This window comes from Passer domesticus, chromosome 3, assembly GCF_036417665.1.
Source record: "Passer domesticus isolate bPasDom1 chromosome 3, bPasDom1.hap1, whole genome shotgun sequence".
Classification (NCBI taxonomy): domain Eukaryota; kingdom Metazoa; phylum Chordata; class Aves; order Passeriformes; family Passeridae; genus Passer; species Passer domesticus.
Genome location: NC_087476.1, coordinates 98,867,924 through 98,888,056, shown reverse-complemented (window position 1 = coordinate 98,888,056; position 20,133 = coordinate 98,867,924). Strand labels below are relative to the sequence as shown.

The window sequence follows — 20,133 nt, the reverse complement described above, 5'->3', positions numbered from 1 at the left end:
GCTTTCCCCGACAACGCTGGGCGGCAGCTCCGCTCCCGGTGGGGCTCGGGAGGGGCTTCTGCACCGGGCTCCCTCCCTCTCTGCTGCCGGCCGGCGCCTCAAGGTCACCCGCCGCCCCGCTTGGGCGGCCGCGGATCCCGCCGTGCCCCCATCCCCATCCCCATCCCCATCCCATCCCATCCCATCCCATCCCATCCCATCCCATCCCATCCCATCCCATCCCATCCCGTCCCCCCGCCTCCGCCGCGGCCCTCCCACCGCGGCTCTGCCCGCCCTCCGCCGCGTGTAGCGGCGCTGCGCTGCGGCGGGGCCGGGCCCGGGGCCGGCGGGCGGCCAGCGCTGCCGCCGAGCCGCGGCTGGGGGCGATGCCGCCGCGCCGCCCGCCCGCCGCGCCGCCCCGCCGCCCGCCCGGCGACCGGCGAGGCAGCGCCCGGCGGCGGGCGGGATAATGCAGCTGCCCGGCCCGCAGGCACCGCCAGCGGGGCGCCCCCGCCGCCATGTCCCCCCCGGCCTCGGCGGCCGCCGCCAGCGAGGGAGGCAGCAGCACGCCGGTGCCTCCGGAGGAGGAGGCGGAGGGGGCCAGAGAGGAGGTGAGCAGAGCGGCCGCCCCCCGGCCCGGGCTGCCCCCTACCACCCTTGCGTGGCGCGTTCACGGGCCGGGCTTTGCCCGCACAGGTGCGGACCCGCTCGCTGGGAGCGCCTCTCGCCCCGCTCCGGCCCCGGGGATGCGATGCGGGTTGGGGGCGAGCATGCCCAGCCGTCGGTCGCGCCGCCGATGGGCTGCCCCAGCGCGCCTCTCCTCCAGCGCCCGCCCGTCACCTGGGGATCGCTGCGGAGCCTCCGGGCATGGAAGGGACGCAGCAGCCAGCGCCGTCCGGAGCGGGGGCCGGAGCTGGAGTGGCCGGGATGGAGGAGGAAGGGAAAAATCAGAAACGAGAAGCGCAGGGCACCGTTTGTGCTTACAGCCGCGGGCAGAGCTTGTTATGCCTGGGAGACGTGGAGACCCCCTCCTTGCTGTGCGCTGGCTTCTGGGGGCATCCGGGATGGGGCACAGCTGCCTGGGTCACTGTGAGGCAAGACGCGGTGGGCAGCAGGGTAGAGGGCTTGGGGACATGGCAAAGCCAAGGGCTGTTGCTGGTGGCTGCTCCCAGCAAGGTGCAGACTGGGGCAGGCCAGGTACCAGCACAGCCTTGCCTCCAGGTGTGCTGCAGTCTCCCTCAGCAGATGACTTTTCCGGAGTCCAGGCAGCAGATGCCAGAAAGGGTCAAGAGCAGGGTGCCCCCTGCCTTGGGAGCGCCACCGGGAGGCAGGTGTGCCAGCCCTTTTGTCTGCCTCTACAGATCCTGCTTGCAGCTTGGGCTTCCCGAGAAGGGAGAAGGCAACTGCACTGACTGGTGAGGCTCACTGTATGCCATGGGGCTGCTGACCCATGGAGGGCACCCAGGCAGTGCAGGAGGGGCAGTGTTCTCCTGCAGGGGGTGGGCTGCCCTGTCTGGTGAGACCACAGCTCAAAGGACAGCTTGGGGGGATACTCAGAAGCTGGTGCATCACTTCCCCTTCTGCTGATGAGGAGCTGCAGTTTGTGAGTGCTGCATAATCCTGGTATTCTCTGCCTCCTTGGCTTGGGCAGAACATGCATGCCCATGCACGGTTATTCTATATATACAGACTTATATTTAGATATAAATAATTGCAGGAGAGGAATGCTGAAGTTCAAGGACTGGGAAGCTGTACAAATGCTGTATACTCTGTGTCTGTTCCTCTCTTCCTGCCTGCATGCAACAACTCCTGATGATCTGAGCCCAGCTCTTCAAACAAATCCTGATGAGGATAGCCAAACTGTGAGGGGCTTTTTTAGCATGAGGACATGCTTGTGCCCTGCTGTGATGTGGTTTCTTACTGCCGGTGTTCTGGCAGTGCTGGTCCTACTTTCAAGACGGCACAGACTTTTCAGAGGTGCCAGAGCAAGAGCCAGTTTGGGTGAGAGAAGTGTAGCAGGGGCAGTGCCCAGACGAGTTTCCCTCCCCTACAGTGCCCCCTGGCTCGCAGGGATTATGAGATTGTCCGAGCTTCAGTTACTCTGTGGTGGCTGCCAATGAGGGTGTCAGTGTCATACTCCACAGGAGCAGGCAGAAAGGCTGTAGTCCATGACCTGCTCTGTTTAGGCTAAGGGCATCCTTCTTGTGGCCAGAAGCTATCACAGACTTGCATGAAGCAGCTGGTGGAGGAGAGGGAAGCTGCAGCATCTCGTGATGGTGCCATGCTTGCTGGTGTCTCATCTGATGCAAAGAGGAGAGACTTCAGTGGCGAGCTTGGATTTCTGGACTGACCTAGTGCAATCCTCTTGTCTTCAGAGCTATCAGGAGAGGGAGAGGACAATGTTCCTCCTCCCCTCTAGTGCCTATGTAACGCCATACGGGCTGTGCAATGTCCTCATTTCCGTCAGAACCAACTGCTGGTGCCAGCACTGCCGAGCGTCCCCGCAGTGTGGCTCCATCCCACATGTCAGGGTCCATTGGCCAGGGCGAGTAGGAAGCCAGAGGAGATGTCTGGAAAATGGGAAACTTGCCCTGTCCTATTTGAAGGTGTCTCATCTTGATATCTCAGGTTGCTGCATCTAGGAGCCAGGCAGGGCTTCAGATCTTCTTATCTTGTCCCAGGCAAGTAGCAAGAGGTACTAGCCAGAGCTGACTGAGCCCTTGTTCCATCTTGGTATCACATGCCTACACCCACACTTAGTGGTGGTGAGCTGAATTTCACTCATCAGTGCATACTTGGAGGGTGGGAGATGCCAAGGGACAAGCTCTTCAGCCTAGGAACAAGCAAAACCATGTCCTTGTCCTGCTGCTCAGGTGGGATCTGATGGAAGGAACCAGTCCTCCTCCAAGCTCCTGTGTAAAATGGAGACCTTGGTGCCGCTGCAGGAGCTGACTGCTGGCAGGATTCCCTGGCCTGTCGATGCTCAGCTTTCCTCTGTCCTCTGCAGTTGGCAGCACTGCCAGCCTGGGACTGAGCCACCTCTTTCTTGTAGGCAGGTGGTTCCTGAACCTGGCCTGTGGGCATGGTATTTGCTGGGTATTTGCTGGGACCATCCTGGCCAGGAGTTGCCCATGTTTGTCCAGAGCCTTTGAAAACAGTGGTAATTCCTAGAAATGACTGGATCCTCCCTACCTCCCTTTTTCTGGGGATTTGAGGTCAAAGGAATCGGGGCTTATTCATTTCTTGCATGATGTAAGTGAATCCTGGGGAAGAGCCATGGAAACTGATGCTCAGGAGTCCCTCTGGAGTCCCCTGCAAGCTGCTGCCACCACCTGGCACTCGGGAGCTACCTGGGCCTTCAGGCTGCTGCTCTGGCGCTTTTTTTGGATTGTTTTTCAGCCCTCTAGAGGGCTGTCTCTAAGGACACCTAACCCTCTGAACCCCAAGCTGTCTCAAAATATGAAACATGAAGGTTTAGCATTCTGGAGGTGAATCAGAGATTTCACAGAGGTCTCTGCAGGGAGAGGCAGGTGAAAGTCATGGGAGGTAATGACATGGAAACACTTGTTAAAAAGGGGGACAGTGGATGGGGCCAGGCTGTAACTGGGAGTAGCTTGAAGAACTTGAAGAGGTTTAGTATTCAGAGTTGCAGGGTCAAGGTTGCAGGGGTGATTAAAGGATTTTGACCCATGTGCTTGGCCACTGAGGTGCTGAGCATGTTTGTCTCCTTGAGGCTGTTTTTTTAAAAGAGGATCCCCTAGACCTCAAAGGAGTTTAGTGCAAGCAGTGTTGGGGGTTCCCTCTTGTACTGCCTGTGCATTGTGGGTGTCTCCTTTTGCTTCAGGGCTGGTTGTGAGTCATCCCCTCCATCCCTCCCCACGCATCCCGAGCAGCAGCTCAGGTGTGGGGCTCCATCTCTGTTCACTTCGGGGCAGTGTCAGAGCCAGTGCCACGCAGGAGGGCGGGGAGGCCCAGGCAGCAGCCCACCCCCTGCCTTTCCCGAGGTGTGTCTCAGTACCCACTAAGGGTTGCCCCATGCATTCCACAAGGTGGAGTGAAGCACAGGGAAGGAGCTGCTTGGGATCCCACAACAGGTTCGGCTGAGCTATGGCCAGCCTTGCCCCCTGGCACTGCAGAGGTGTTCCAGCGCACCTGAAATAGCAGATTTGCTTACCACTCTCCAGTGCTGGAGCCTGAGCAGAGGGAGGCTCCGGGTGATGGAGGGAAACCCTGTTTACATGAAGTAGGGCAAGGCTTTTGCCTCATTCCATCAGACTGCAGCGGGCAGATGACGATGGCATTTATATCGGTGCCTGCTCTCCTCCTAGTGACACTGTTCTGAGACAGATTTCTCTTTCCCCAGCTTTTTCATCTGCTTGTTTGCTATGCTGGACTTACCCAAGGCTGGTTAAGAGCTCAGGGAGACAATCTCATTCAGCTGCTTCTGCGGAGGAATCTGTGGAGCTGATTGTTTGCTCCTGTGAGCCCTTTGCAGCCTGGGAGAGGAGCAGGGATGCTGCAGTTCCTACTGGGATTAGACTCTGCATCTGGCTCCTCCTCTGTCTCTGCTGTGGTTGTATCCCGTCACTGGCACTTGATCAGCTTTCGGAAACCCCACCGGTGCAGCCGAGGTGTATGTGTTTTACCTCAAAAGCCTAGGGCAGAGCTGGGTTGTAAACAGTTTAGAGCAGGGGTTAGTGTGACCCTGTAAAAGCGCTGCAGTATCTAAATACTGCGTAGTCCTAGGAGGAGACTAGTGCATGGACTAGAGCCCTGCTAACACAGTTCCTGGAACCAAGCCTGGGCTGCATCGTGCTCCCTGCCCTGGGTGGGTAACCGCAGTGGGGCTTGCCTACATCTCTGCAGGGTGACAGCCAGCGTCTCCCTTCTCCTGCGGCACAGGCAGGGCAGAACGTGAAGGGCTGGGGGCTGACTATGAGGTGGAATTTGCTTTTTTGAGACAGAAAAGCAAAGACCTGTCACTGTGGTGCCCCTTCCCCAGCTGGCAAATGAATGAGCTGGATGCTTTATTCCCTGTGCTCTGTTTGTGCATCTGCCTCCTAAACAAGGTGCTGTTTCTCAGCATTCACATCCCACAGACACCCCAGGCTTGGCATGTACCACTCCAAGGGCCCTGTCCAGACCCTCCCCATGCTCCTCCTTTGGCTGAGCTGCTCCTTTACATCCTCACAGTCAGAGCTGCTGCTGCCAGGGAAAGCCTGCAACGCAGAAGGCAGCAGTGAGAGAGGAAGCCTTTGGCTGCCAGGGTAGTGGTACAGTATTCCAGCATGGGAGAGCCGTGCTGCAACCAAGCAAGGACAGAGGGGTCTGAGCAGGCTCTTGTAACTGCAGCATTGACCTCAGGAGGGAGAGCACAGCTCAGGTGGCTCTGCCTCCTGAAAGGCCCCCCCTTCTTCTCCTCACTCTCTTTTCTCTTACCTGGGGTTGCCTTCTTGCCCCATGATTGTGAGGCTGCTGCAGTGGTCAGTTGCACTGGGAAGACAGGGCTGCACGTGTGTCCATGCCAGCACTGCCAGCAGCACCATCCTGCACCTCTCTGAGCTGCCTGCAGGCCAGCACCACCCCACCTGCCAGCCCTGGGCTCTGCCTGTCTGTCTCCAGGTCCTGCTCTCAGCTAGTGGCTTCAAAGAGAGGAGCTCAGCATTGCTGATAGCGGGGAGTGCCAGTGGGATGTACCAGCATTCCCCTTGCCAGCAGTGGTTTCTCTGGATGTGCTGCCTGCTCTGCTCGTCATGGGCTGGCTGCTGGGGTGGGCAGGCAGGGGAGCTCTGTGCCTCTAGGAGAGAAACCTCTGTTGGAGATTTGGGCAGGATCCCTGAGTGCAGTGACAGAAGTCCCACTGGCAGGCTTTGACAAGGGTGGGGAGGAAAGATTGGCCTGTGGGACTCCAGAGCACCAAGCCAGGAATGAGGGGCTCTTCAGAAGAGCATTTCTTAAAGGAAAGATGAGGCCCAGGGCTGTCCCTAGGCCTGCCAGTGGCCTTGTGATTTCTGGTTCTTGCTTTAATTTTCCTTTTCATGCCAGAGTGAAAGTGCCCCTCCTGCTTTCTAGCAGTGTGAGCCCAATCAGTTGTTTGGGATTCCTGGATGAGAGACCTCTCCAGCCCAGCACGTTCAGGAGTGGAGAGTAATGGAGCCAGGCTTGGACTGCAGTGCCATGAGCAGTGTCATTACAGCTGGAGTTGGCCCCTGCCACGGAGGAGCTGAGCTCAGGAGCTGCTGCTGCCTGCACGTGCAGAGGGAGAGCAAAGCTTGAAGCCTCTGAGTGAATTTGGTGGCATCTGCACAAGGCTGGGGTTCTTGACCCCCTCTCTCAGGTTGCCCCTTTGGAGATTGCTGGATAAAATATTCTGTATAAGAAAGGAAATAGTTACTTTGTCTGTTCTTTCTTTGGGTAGGATGATGTCAGATCTCACAGACAATGGATCAATACTTGAGACTTCAGAGTGTTGCAGAGTGACAGAGGTTTCCTTAACCAAGTTTTTTTCATGGGTTTGTGTGAAACCCTGCACTGTACTGTGGTAAAGGCACCAGTGCAATCCCTTTAAAAAGTCGCGTTGCTAATTTCTGCCTTTTCCTCACCATGAAAGACCTAAGAGCAGTGTTTTTCAGAAGTGTGGACTGTCACATCTGAATCCCAGTGCAAGCAGGCACATTTGCCAGCAGCTGTGAGTGGCCTCTTGCCCTCCTTGCTGCTGCAGATTGTTAGGATGCTCCTCCCTTCCAGCCTGAGCACTTTTTAGGATGTTACTCCATATTTGCTTTCTCTCCTACCAGAGGTGGCTCCATTTCAATAGTGGAAAAGTACTTTCTCATTGGTATGGTTTATAAAGCACTTGAGAAGCACTTCAGAGCTCCTTAGGCTGCCAAGTGTTGTAGTGGGAATTGTCATTACCAATCACAGACCTTCCCAGCTGCAGAAGGTCTGTTTCTCCGTCTTACAGGCACACCAGGCAGCTTGTGCCGCCCTGCTGGAGGAATTGGAATGTTGCTGTTGGTCATTACTGGGAAGCGAGGGAGAGACTCGTGTGCAGTGGGATGGGCTGTGGTGAGGGGTTCAGGTGGGATGACATCAGCTAGAGCTGCCTGTGCTGGTGGGGTGGGTGCAAAAGCTGAGGCATGTGGAGGAGATCGCCCAGACTCTCACCTGGTGCTCCAATAGCTCTCCCTGGGAAGTGGCAATGGTAGGGGTTACTCCCTGTTGGAGAAGGGAGGTGCTCAGTGCAGCTGACAGAGTTGTCCTTTACCACTCTCCACCACGTCCAGCTGGGCTCTGTCTGTCTCCCAGGGAGGGGCAGAGCACCAGACATGGAGGTGGGGGTGCTAGTTGCCTGCACTGCATGAGTGTCATCCTGTGAGAGATCCCAGCCCCTGTGCTGCCCGCTGAGGCCAGGAGCCCTGTGGCCTCTGCTGTTTGGTCTCTGTTTGCAGAGCTATAGGTGCTGCCACAGCACCCTGCTGCCTGCCCCCTTCCCCTGCCGCTGCAGCCCACTGACTCCTCTCTTGTTTTCTCTCTCCTTCTCCCCGGTCCCCCGGAGCAGCAGCGGCCAGTGAAGCAGTCTCTCAGCAAGTCCCTGTGCCGAGAGTCGCACTGGAAATGCCTGCTGCTGTCCCTCCTCATGTATGGCTGCATGGGAGCCATGACCTGGTGCCACGTCACCAAGGTGACCCGGCTGACCTTTGACAGCGCTTACAAGGGCAAGTCCATGATGTACCATGACAGCCCCTGTTCCAACGGCTACGTCTACATCCCCTTGGCTTTCCTGGTGATGCTCTACGTGGTGTACCTGGTGGAGTGCTGGCACTGCTACACGCGCAACGAGCTGCAGTACAAGGTGGACGTGGAGAGCGTGCACGAGCGTGTGCAGCGGATGCAGCAGGCCACCCCCTGCATCTGGTGGAAGGCCATCAGCTACCACTACGTCCGCAGGACCCGGCAGGTCACCCGCTACCGCAACGGGGACGCCTACACCACCACCCAAGTGTACCACGAGCGGGTCAACACCCACGTGGCAGAGGCCGAGTTTGATTATTCCAACTGTGGAGTTAAGGACATCTCCAAGGACCTCATTGACCTGGAGAGCTACCCGGCCACACGGCTCCGCTTCACCAAGTGTTTCAGCTTTGCCAACGTGGAGTCCGAGAACTCCTATCTGACCCAGCGGGCCCGCTTCTTCACGGAGAACGAGGGCCTAGACGATTACATGGAGGCCAGGGAGGGGATGCACCTCAAAAATGTGGACTTCAAGGAATACATGGTGGCCTTTTCTGACCCAGACAACCTGCCTTGGTATGTATCTCACTATGTCTTCTGGGTGGCAGCTCTGCTGACCCTCTCCTGGCCCCTGCGGGTGCTAAATGAGTACCGCACCTCCTATGTCCATTACCACGTGGAAAAACTCTTTGGGTTCGATTACGTGGCCGTGACGCCGGCCGAGGAGCGCTCCTTCTGCCGGAGGATGCCCCGTGTCAACACGGTGGACAGCACCGAGCTGGAGTGGCACATACGCTCCAACCAGCAGCTGGTGCCCAGCTACTCGGAAGCGGTCCTGATGGACTTGGTGGGGCTCTCCGGCTGCACCAGCTACTCCGCTTGCCGCTACGGGGGCTACCGGCAGAACTGCGAGCGCTGCCACAGGACTATAAGCAGCTCCTCCATCTTCTCCCGCAGTGCTCTGAGCATCTGCAATGGCAGTCCCAGGATTCCCTTCAGCAGCAGCCGCTTCTCCCTGGGCCGCTTGTACGGCTCGCGCCGCAGCTGCCTCTGGCGCAGCCGGAGTGGCAGCCTGAACGAGCAGAGCTGCCCCACTGAGCAGACACGCCTCTCCAGCCAGGTGACTGTGGAGGAGGAAGACCCCCCTCCTTATCAGGATGCCCTCTACTTCCCTGTCCTCATTGTACACCGCAACGAAGGCTGCCTGAACCACGACCACCGTCACCTCCATCGCAATGGGTCCTGCGTGGAGACCTCACTGTGAAAGCAGAAGGCGGTGAGATCTCATTGTCCGTTGCCTGGCCCCAGCCAGAGCAGGATTTGGGGAGAGGAGCACAAGGGGGATGGCCTAGGAGGACATCAGGATGGAGTGGACGTGGCATCCTGCTCCGGCAGCCAGCAAAGGCTTCCCCCGCTGTGGCTCTGACCTCCCAGAGGGGTGGATGCTGGTGCTCCCCCTGACATGGCACAGAACTCTAGACCGATCACCACATGCAAAAAAAACAAACAACCAAACCAACAGCAAAACCATAATTCATGGTGTCAAGACCCAAAGGGGGGAATAAAACGGCAGGCCTGATGCAGGGAGGGGGTGGCTTTGGCTCCCAGCCCTGGCTCCAGGCTGTCTCGTGCTCCAAGGAACCAGCAGCCACCAAAAAGCACCCTGCTGCACCTCTGGCCACCCTGCTTCCCACACTGGAGCGAGACCCCTCGCAGGGTGGAGGAGAACAGGCCCCTTGGAGCAGGGTGTTGCTGCCTGTGACAGAAGGTCATGGGTACCCAGGCACGTGGAGCTAAATGGCAGGTTAGAGCAAAGGCTGAAAGCCACGAATCCGCCTCTTCCCCTTCCCCCTGACCATTCCCCTCCCTCCCCACTTTTTTTTTTAGACCATGCTCCGACTGTTACTTTTTTCTCACTGCTGGGAATGGCATTGCCTCCAGAGGATCCCATGCTCAGCTCCTTCGGAAGTTTCGGTGTGCCAGCTGTGAGTCAGCATCCCCTTGGTAAAGGGTTTTCTGTTTGGGCATGCAGCACCAGGGAAGGAATGAGTGTGCAAATCCAGATGGAGCAGAGATCTACAGCGCTACTGATGTGTTTGCTGGAGGAGGGCTCAGCTGGAAAGAGAAAACAGGAGGCCCCTGGTGAGCTGGGGAAGGGGAAGAGGATGGCACTGGAACAGACCTTGTGGTATCAGGTGGCACATCAAGTGGCTGGGGACCCTTCCTGGCTTTGAAGTAAGTCCTAATTGGTTCAGCCAAGCATCAAGGAAGTCTCTGGTAGGTTCAGCTGCAGTTCACCTATTGATAATGGAGCAGCAGGTTGGTGCATGTCTGCACAAGTGAATTTTGCATAAGATCCAGCTGGGCTCTGGCTGTGAACTCTGAGCTGCAGGCTCCTGGAAGCCTCATTTTGACAGAGAGCTCTGAGGGGATAGGAAGGACAAATGCAGAACTATGCTGGAGCATTGGGAACTTCGGCTGGGGAAAGGAGGATCAAAAGGATTCTGTTTCTGTGTGACCCCACTGTTGGTGCAGGACCTGTGCAGAAGGCATCTGCCAAGAGGGATGCTCTGCAGAACACAGGCTGGGGATATGTTAGAGGAAATCCTGATTAAAACCAAATGTTTTGCACAACAGAGGTTTTTGCAGGGAGGTGTCAGGCTGTCAGAAGTGAGGTGACTTCTGTGTAGCTCATTAGCTACTGGGTTCTTCTGCCTTGCTCTTGTCAGGACAGGTTTGCTCTGAGCTTTGTGCTGCCCCTTCTACCCTGCTGGAAAGGATCTCAGCAACATTGGGCAAAGAGCCTTCGTGTCACTGAAGCTGCAACAGTGTTTGCAGCATGCAGACACCCAGCTTTTCCTCCTCCAGCAACACATCCCCGGATCTCTTGTGTCCTTGTTCTCAGAAAAGCTGTCTCCTTTTCAGTCAGCTCTTTGGGGAGTGCATGCCAAATCAGCCAGCGATTTCTCCAGACAGCACTGCTCCTCAGCTTCACCCCGCTTCCCTCATCAGCTGTGGCAAACAAAAGCTAAGAGCAGCACATCTTGGGTGACAGGGGCAAGTCCATTGGCACCTGGGCATTTGTGCTTGGTGTCTGCCTCCCCATGGGTCGCAGAAGGGCAAACAGTGAGGCCCTGTATTTATTCCAGCCATCTTCCTCCTGGCAGCTGTTAACGAAGGGTCTGGCTCTCTCATCGTGCTGCTGTACTGCTTTGCCTCCCGGCTCTCGAGGAGGCTGCAAGTGCACCCATGTACCACACTGGTCCTATTTTGAAAGCCATCTCCTGCTGGCAAGCCTGGAGTGGTCAGAACCTGTGGGCGTTGTAGGGCTCCCCATTTAATTTCCCCCAGAGCAGTCTGTTCTGCTCTTTATGCCCTGCATATCCTGGTTAGTGTCTCTTGCCCTTCATGTCAGCTTGTCCTTCTGGATCTCGGGTGCTAAACTGCAAACAACAGTGGTTTGAATGAGAAGTCTCTTAAAATCTCACTCTGTTGATGATTCTGTCTTAGCATCTGCCCTTACTTTCACTACCAGAGCCAGACGTTGGTTTAAAGAAGAGGGTCCCTTGGAGGACAGAGAAGCATAAGGTCTCCAGAGTAGGCACATCCCTTTCTGCATTTTGTTCTCATTATTTTTGGCATAGATTCAGACTGGGCGAAAGCAGCCCTGGGATTTCCTTGCTTTGCAATGACATTTGGCTTGCTGTGCACTCATGCTTCTCTCTACAAGGGCCTAAAGTACGCCAAGGCCGATGTAGATGTTCTCTGACTCCAGGGAGATAATGGTGTGTGCTTGTATGTCCCAGTGAATTGAGACAGTGGAGCTGCAATGGGTCATTAGTGAGGAATGAGGTCCCCACTTGTCCTTCCTGACATGTTCTCTTTGAAATCTGCACTGTTGCTTAAATTAGGCTGTAATGGCTCATCTTTCTATCTCCAGCCTCCAAGGTGCCTTGGACAGATGGATTTATCTAAGTTTTGGCAGGCCTTTTAGCTCCCTGGGGCAAAGACAGTCTTCACAACAGGGACAGATTAGCAGGGTCTCTGTGCCCCCCAGCTTTTAGCACCTGCAGCAGAGTTTCAGGCGCCATGTCCTTGGCTCTTTCTGGGGCTTTCCATGAGAATGCCTGGCCTTGTTCCTCTGGCCCCATTTTCACATGTGAAATCTTATTCTGGAGGTGGTCTATCCAGGTGGATCTTCGAGGCACGGCTGCTGTTCTGGCCCACAGGATCCGTACAGTCTCCCTGTTGCTGAACACCTTCCCCATGTACATGGTGCCAGCTGCAGCCAGGTCCCAGTGCTACTGTCTGTCAGACTCACAGCATCCTGAGAAGTGGGACCTCTGTAGTCAGTATTCCCCACTGCATGCCAGGATTTCTCAGAGATCCCATCCCTCATATTCTGGGTGCTACCCAAGTGCACCTGGTAGAACTGCCCCCCTGGTCCATCCCATTCCATTTTCTCAAGGAGAGAGGCATGACTCAGGTTCAGGAAAGGGGGATAGTGCACTTGGACATGGCAGGACTGGGCAGCAGGGACAGGAGCTGCCTGGTGGCTTGACAGAGAAGTGGTGGAGCTGAAGAGGAGAAACTGAAACTAGGGCTGGTCCTGGCATGTCTAGTCAGGCAGGAAAGTTCAGAACAGAAAACTGGGCTTTCCCTTCTGTCTCCTGGCATGGGACACTACTGGCATGGGACACTACCAGCAAAGAGGGTTTCCTCCTAAGTGTTGGTGAGAGAACACAGTGCCCTGGGCCAAGGGCAGCTGCTGTAATTCTCCATATGGCTCAGGTTATGAGCATAGATCCCAGAGATGGCCTGTCCCTGTTGTGGGACATGGCCTCTCCGTGGTGGAGTGGTCCCATCTCCTGGCACATACACATGCCCCACCCCAGCTCTGGGCTGTGCTGCAGTCAGGTGCCTGCTCTTCTTGAGGCTTGTGTCTGCTCTCTGCTGTATCCACGCTGGTGATGACAATTCCTTTGGCAGGAATTCGATGGCCCAATCTGCTCCCCTCAGGATAGCCTTCTCCCTTATATCTGAGTTCTCCCTGCTGTAGCTTAATCCCATTACTTCTTCTCCATTGACTGGTGAGTCTGATTGGCTCTGTTCCTTTTTCTGAAGGCCTTCCTGACACAAGCAGACCTATTATCTGTAGCCTTCTCTTCACCAAGCCCAGAGTCTTGATCTCACTTGCCAGACCCTGGCTTGAATGGTGGTGCAGAAGTTTTCTCTGTGTAGTGTGTCACTCCTGCTCTGAGCCTGGCCCGGGTGCCAAAGGTGCAAGCAATGCCTTGGTCTGTCAGGGTGGCTGTGTCCTCATTTCTGGTGCAGATCTCTTCGAAGCGAGCGGGGCTCACAGGGCTGCTGGCTGCTTCCACAAGGAAAGCAGGACAGCACGCCTCACCCTCTGGGAAGGTCAGAGCTGGGTGCTTGTCAGTATGACAGGGGCAATAATTAGGAGGATCTCTGCAGTCAGATGGTTTTGTTTTTTCCATACATCATTCAAACATTGCAGTTTTCCATGGGCTGAGAGTCAGGCTCAGCATTGCACTTAGCAGTGGACTTTCCTCATATACTAGAAAGAGAGAGGCAAGAATGCTACCAGCTGCTCTTCCTGGCCCTTCATGGTGCTAATGCAACCCAGAAGAGGGCCAGTCCTCACTGCTGCAAGGCTGGAGAATTAGTTTGGGCTATTTGGTGTTTCCTACTCTTCAATATACTTGTCAGGTGCTTAAAAGCTCTCCAGCTTTTCTGAACTAGAGAAAGAGAGAGAGAGAAGTATGTGAGAAGCTCTGGATTACCTGATCTTCAAGACACATCACCATCCATTTATCTATCTTTCAATGCAATGGAAGCTTCCCAAATAGTGCCTAGCACCTTGCTTGTGCAGAACCAGTTGATGACACCAACCAGCCAAGCGGTACTTCTTTGAGCCCTCTGTGTGTCATGCCTCACTCCACACCAAGGAGGGAGGTTTCAGAGAGGGCTGTCGGGGTGAGCAGCTGCAGGGACATTCATTAGGATGGTGAGAGCAAATCTGAGCCTATGGCCAAGGCCAGGCCTTCCAGGCTAATACACAGTATTATGGCTGGGGAAGCTGCTGTTCATCTATTGTCAAACAAATGCACCCCTCTTCCTTTCTGCTCCCCCTAAAATGCACATTAGAAATCCAGCTGATCCCTGCCCTCTTTGTTGTCTCTTCACTCAAGAGGCTGCAGAGTTGTTTAAAAACTGATGGACGCCCACGGGGTGAGAACTGCAGGAAAAGATTTATGAAGTGTAAGGTTAAGAAAGATAGGTAGCATTGATGCCAGTAAAACAGCACCTGCCGATTAGCAGGTGGGACAAATAATGCCTTTTAAGCTCTCCTTCCAGCCTTTCCAACCACGGCTTCAGTACTGCTGTCTAATGCCACCAGGGTGCTTCCTTTAGCAGGGGACAGGCTTTGCTGCAGTGTGCTCCTGCTCTGCTGCAGTGGCTGTAGGGGCTGGGTCTGAAGCCACACCACCACCGAGATGTTGTGTTACCAAAGAGTGTGGGTCTCAAGCTGGGATATGTCCTTCTGATGGTGTTTCATTCCTATTCAGTGGTTAGAATAAAGTCTGTAGGAATATGATCTGGATCCAGGTAATGTCAGAAATGAAACATAGTTTAAGTGATAGCTCTGTCTGGTGCTGCTGCTCCCTGTGATGCACTTGGGCCTACACTCTGCTCTGAGCCAGGCATACATGGAATTCAAAGGCTGGTTCGTAGGACCTGGGACCCCAGTGGGGACTTGGGGCTGAGCCTGCCTAGGGCTGTTTCCCTGTGGGCATTCTGGAAAAAGTGGAAAGGGGTCATAGTCACACTTCAGGTAGAAATTAATGGGCTATGTTCATTCCTAGGGTAATTTTACTGAAGCCAGTGGTACTATACTAATGTGAGGTTGCCTTAGCAGCTCCTCTGGGGGGTCTGTCCCTGAGTGCAGAAAAATTGATCTGTCACAGTGTTGCTTTGATGTTGCATTTTGTGTTGGGACTTGGCCAACCTGAATGAATGTTGAATGTCTGTAGTTTCTACAAGCAGTGGGTTGAATCGTTCTGCTCTACTGCCTCACAGCTGCTCTGCCAAGGGGAACATTATGCCCATGGATGCGATCTCCTCAACTCCCTCAAAAGCAAGCTAACAAGCAAATTGACCTCCACAGCACCTCCGCAGCGCCAGGAGAGGAGCTTTCTCCCACAGGACCGTAGCCTTTCCGCCTCTGAGGTGAAAGAGGTCCCAAGGACAGCACTGAACCTGCAAGACCCATGGCCTCGTGGCCTGCCCTTCCTCCTTCCCTCCTTACCTCATGTCTGTCTTGGGGGAGGGACAGTTTCCCTGTGGAGTGCAACAAGCTCCTCTTCCTGCAGCTCGTGAACAGGCTCTACTGACAGGTATGTCATCCACCTATGCAACTCTTCCAGAAGCTGCCAGATTTTCAGGAGCCCATTACAGTGTGCAGCATGGCCATCCAGCACTGACAATAAGCACAGTGGCTGCTGGAAAGCTAAGTGGGTTTTATTCCCCCCCATTCCCCAGGAAGACTCTTTTTGTTGGGCCATTTTGTTTGTTTGTTCATTTCTTTGGTTTTTGTAAACTTTATTTGGGGGAAATGAAGCTTGTGAGAAATTGGTGCCCATCCTGAATCCTCCCCAGTCCTTCGAACTCTGTGAACGGATGGATCACCTACTGTGATTATAATTTAGTGGATTTTGTAGAACAAAATAACTTCACACACAGACACATGAGGTTCTTTCACTCTCCATCAGCACAAGCTGCTTCTGCAATCTTAGCTACTCACATTAGTGAAAGAAAAAGCCTAGCTAGAATGTGGTGAGATGATGCAGTACTTTGTATCAGTCCCATGGTCCCAACGTCCATTAGCAGCGCCGTCAGCTGCCGTGGCATGAATTCAGACTTTGGATGGCAGCCCATGAACCAGTCAGGGTGAAAATTTGGAAAATCCCAAGCCTGAGTCTATGCACATTTCCAGAAGCAGATGCAGAGGGAGGATCAGCTGAAAGCAGGCATCACCTCCTGCTCAGCCCTGGCAGAAGCTGGTGGGCTCTGTCTGTGCTGCAGCTGCCCCCAGGAAGAGCCTGTCCCCAGGGGCTGAGCAGAGGGGAGCGAGAGCAGCAGTGTGTCTGATGGACCAGCACTGCTCAGCTGACTGGGGAAACAGCAGTGACAACTAGACCCCAAAATAACAGGATTTCACTTTGGGAATGCCAATGGCTTTTTCAAACTGAAATGCCGCAAGAAGGCCTTAACAGCTGTGAGAAGTGTTTCACATTGCTGTTCCTTGCTTAAAAAAAATTAATTATTTTTGGTGATGATGTGAGTTTAAACTCTCCACTCCTTCTATCTCTATTAGTAAGGTGCCGTGCTGGTGGAGAAGGAATGCCCAAGGCAGATCAGGATGGTGGTCGTGTGGCTTTGCAGTGGGGTAGGTTGGTCAGGAATGGAGGCCAGAGTTTAAAATGTTTCTCTGCCCCTGGAGGTGTGACATGGCCATCCACCCAGACGTGGCAGGGTGGGGTTCTGCGTGCTCATGCACAGCTGGGATCTGTGGCCCTGCAGAGGGTTGATATGTTTGTGGCTTTGGTGTGGTGACACCCATCCACTCTTGCAGCAAGGGCTTTTCAGGGTGACAGAGCATTGCTTGTTCTTCATCAGAAGAAACTCCTGACCTGGTTTCTGTGAGGAGATGGTGTGAAGTGTCACATTTGCTGCAGAGAGTGGCAGGGAGCAGGGATAAAAGCACGGAGCAAGCCGTGTTTGAGAACAAGCTAATCCACTGCTGCCTGTCTGAAACCGGAGAGCTGCCGGCTCTGCTCCCTGGACAATGCTTTCCAGCTCTTCTCACTCTCCCAAGCCTGATGTGCAAACTCATTCCTCTGAGCTAGCCAAAGCACTCCCCTCCCCTGAACTCCTCCGAGGCCGTGCATTCCCATCATTTTGGTCCCCTCCCTGCTGGGCACCATGAAATGCCAGCAGATGCATGATGACCCCAGGCATGCTGGTGGCCAGACCTCAGCACCCCCTGCCTGTGCTCAGCCCTCCAGCAGCACTCCCTGCCCTGGCATGCCCACTGCTTGCTTGCTGCAGAGCAGTCACAGCACATCCTGGCATCACTTTGGCATCACTTTGTGGTTTCCCAGAGAATTTTGCAGCACTTGTCCTAAGTTAGAAAACAGAAGGCCTTGACATTTTGGTGATCCTGCTCTCCAGGCCAGGGAGGAGAAGAGGGGCAGGTCAGCTGTTGTGGCAGTGAGGGAGCAGGGGACAGCATCATGGTGAAAGCAGCATATCTGCTGGAGAAGTCTCCAAACATGGGCTCTGTGCTTCTCTGCTGGGGCTGAGGGCAGCTGACAAAGGGCAGAATAGGATGTGAATGCTCAGCAAGACATGGGAGGAAGAGAGCTGGTTGAGAACTTCTGTAAAATGCTTTTACAGGAGACACAAGGTGAAATGGGGCAGGAGGATGCAGTGCTGGAGCAATGGTGCTGCAAGACAGGGAGGGTGGGGGGCAAATGGACCAGGGCATTTGATAGAGAAGCTCAGGAACAGAGTGGGCTTTCAAAGCAATCTGTGCATGCTCTGGCTGAGGAGAAAGGCAGGAGGTATTCCTAAGCTGAGGTGCCCAGGCCATGTCTCGCTGTGTTGTTGGAGCAGCAATGCTGCCTCCAAGCCCAGCAGTGACAGCTTGAGCACGTGTCATCAACCACGATGGCTAATGCAGCCACAAGGTGTAAATGTCACTAATGAATAAATTGCCTTGTGCCTTGGAGAGGCTAATCCATCACAGCCAGAGACAGGGATCTGACAAGCCTGGCTATTTCAGGCGTACCCTGTAGGGAGGAGGAATGCTTCATTTCTGAGCTGTCCCCTCCACCTAGGGAAGCTGATGCAGGGCTTGGCTCTGCGCCACTTCCCATCTTCCCAGCCACACAAGCTCAGGCTTCATCCCTCTTCCTTGCAACTGAAGAAGCGCAAAAGGATCTAGATTAGCCACAGTGCCCTGTCAGCAGGGTGGTACCTGGGGCCAGCAGGTGATTGAGGTTGGAGGGAAGCTGCTGGACACAGGGCACACGTGCTGTAGGGGTGATGGAATACAGTGGTGGGTCCCCAGTGATTGGGAGAGCTTGTGTTAGTTGTCTGGGTATGTTTCAGGGCAGGAGTGCTTGGCACTATGTTTTGGAGGCGTGCTGTTTCCTCCTCACCCCACTGTGCTGTGCCCACAGGCAGTGCACAGCACCCCCATTTTCAGGACCCCCTGTGTGTGAACCCCAGCCACCAGCACTCTGGCTGACTGTGCAGAGGGTAGGTACCAAAGGGGCAGGGGCAGCTCAGCCTAGACAAATCCAGCTCCATGGGAGCAAAGGGAGGCTGAACACAGCAACCATTTCTGTGCACAGCCTCTGCTCAGCCTTGTGGCAGCCTGCTCCTCCTCCCCAAGTCAGTGCTCGAAATCAACCTGCCATCCTGTTTGTGACATATGCCAGTGTGACACCTTGCAAATCGATGCCTGGGTCTCTGTGAGCAGAAGCCGCCAGGCTTGGGAAGCTGGCCACTGTCTCCTGCTGCCGTGTGCGCTCTGCTCAGAGCAGCAGAAGCCGGGCTCGCCATCTGCTCTGGGAGGGAGCCAGCCGGGTGCCCCTGCTCCGGCCTGATGGGACACCCCCACACAGCCCCAGGGGTGTCATTCCCTTGTGTCATTCCCCCTTCTTTACCTTCTGGCCACCCCGTCTCTCACCATCTCTCTGGCACAGACCCACGGGTGAGGGGATGCTCCCAGCTTGTCTCTGCTGAGTGCTGCTGATGCTGTGTTGGGGGGTGGTGGCAGTGCCCAAGCTCATTCCCTCCTCCAGACAGAGGCCCACAAATGACCCCCCCTTCCTCAGAGCCTGTCAGTACTCCTTGGAGATAGATCTCATGGGAGAGCTGAGGTATTTGTTGTGGCCCTGCACTCAGCACAGTGACCAGCTAGTTACCCATCCTGTGGTGGCTGGACCTGGAGCTGACAAGTGACCCACCAATGCAGGAATGTTCACACTCCAACAATCTGCTGTTGCTGTCTGGCCAGAGTGTGTGGCATGGTTGAAATGGTTTCAACCCTTGCAGACTGGCAGATAGTTGACTGTTGGACTTGGTGTGGGCAAGTGCTGCAGGCTGCTTGGTGTGGACTTTGCTTTTTGGCCAAGAGATGGATGGGAGAGAGGGCAAAGAGTTCTCCAGGCAACAGGCGTTGACTGGCAACTGACTGGCAACAGGCAACTGACAGGAACCTACCTGTCCAGGCGTTCCTGCACGTAGCAGCCAGGAGTGGGTTTGAAGGGTGCTTAAGTGGTGTTAACAGTCTCAAGCTGTTGAAAAAAGCAGGAAAATGAGCAGTGAATATCATGAAAAGCAAGTCAGAAGTTGTTCTGGTGATGATGTGTTTTCCCAAGCCCTTTCCATCCCTTGTCCTCACTGGCTCTGGTGACTAATTCCTCCTCATGTGTCTGCTAGCATGTCTGCAGGATCTCACTGCTGCCCTCCAAGCATGAGCTTTCACTGTGCAACTGGCTGACAGCTGCAGCCCTGTCCTTGGAGCTACAGGCAGGCTTGCCTAGGACCAGGCCACCCCCATTAAACCCCCGCCCTCGCTGCTGGAGCTGTTGCTTCATCAGCCTGATGCTGATCTGGGTCTTTTCTGCTGTTTCTGAACATGAGTTCTCATCTCATTGAGGTGTGTCATCCAGTGAAAATATTTTGTAAATGCAAATAAAAATAAATAAGTATATTCAATACCTCGGTCTCGAGGATGGGAAACAGGTAGTGGGAGTTGCCCAGGTAGGGAGGTTTCACAGCTGCTGCTGCTGGTAGTAAGGAATTCTTCTGGACGTAGCCCCTGGAGCATCCATCAGTAGTTGGGAAGGGAGCTACACAAACCTGTGAGGGCTTGGGGCTGAGCCCTGTCAGCACCCCTGCTGCTGCCAGGGCAGCCTCGCACTCCATTCTTTCTGATCTATGTGGGCATGACACAGTGCAGGTAAAGGTCCTGTCAGCCAGGGGCCAGTGGCACCCTCGGTGTCTGTATCCATCAGGCAGGGCAAGGCAGAAGCGGGTACGTGGTGAATAAATTCTTTTGTGAACACTGGGAAATGGTTTTTACTTTTCAACTCTGTCAATATGATCTAGCTCTGTCTGTCTCTCTATATATGTACAAACAGTATATCACAATGTTGCCTTTTTTGTTGGAAATATCAAAGTACAAAGATTGTAAACCAAATCGGTGTAATAAAAGTTTCAGATGATTCACTGAGGTGGTTGCCAGCAGTGGGTCTGTGAGCACTGGTGTTGGGCAGGGCTGGGAGGCATGGGAAGCTCCTGCATTGCTCAGAGGGTGGGAGG

General features: G+C 54.8%; 1 protein-coding gene across 5 annotated transcripts; it reads left to right on the top strand.

Annotated features, from left to right (window-relative positions):
• Nucleotides 1-290: 290 nt before the first annotated feature.
• On the top strand, nt 291-20,044 carry TMEM151B (transmembrane protein 151B). Of its 5 annotated transcripts, none has more exons than XR_010359305.1 (3): nt 291-590; nt 7,541-9,517; nt 14,815-20,044. XR_010359305.1 is itself a non-coding variant. In XM_064414598.1 (2 exons), the coding sequence occupies exons 1-2, from the start codon at nt 498-500 to the stop codon at nt 8,975-8,977; spliced, it is 1,530 nt and encodes a 509-aa protein (XP_064270668.1). In that variant the 5' UTR covers nt 291-497; the 3' UTR covers nt 8,978-20,044. The 5 variants fall into 5 exon arrangements, 1 of the variants encoding a protein (XP_064270668.1); XR_010359302.1 differs by having other exon boundaries at nt 9,601-20,044; XR_010359304.1 differs by having other exon boundaries at nt 7,541-9,948.
• The last annotated feature ends 89 nt before the right edge of the window (nt 20,045-20,133 follow it).

Bases quoted from the DNA above. Each gene is read 5' to 3' on its own strand.
- TMEM151B (XM_064414598.1), top strand. From the start codon at position 498: ATGTCCCCCCCGGCCTCGGCGGCCGCCGCCAGCGAGGGAGGCAGCAGC. The intron at 591-7,540 runs GTGAGCAGAGCG...CCCCCGGAGCAG, and splicing joins CGGAGGGGGCCAGAGAGGAG to CAGCGGCCAGTGAAGCAGTC.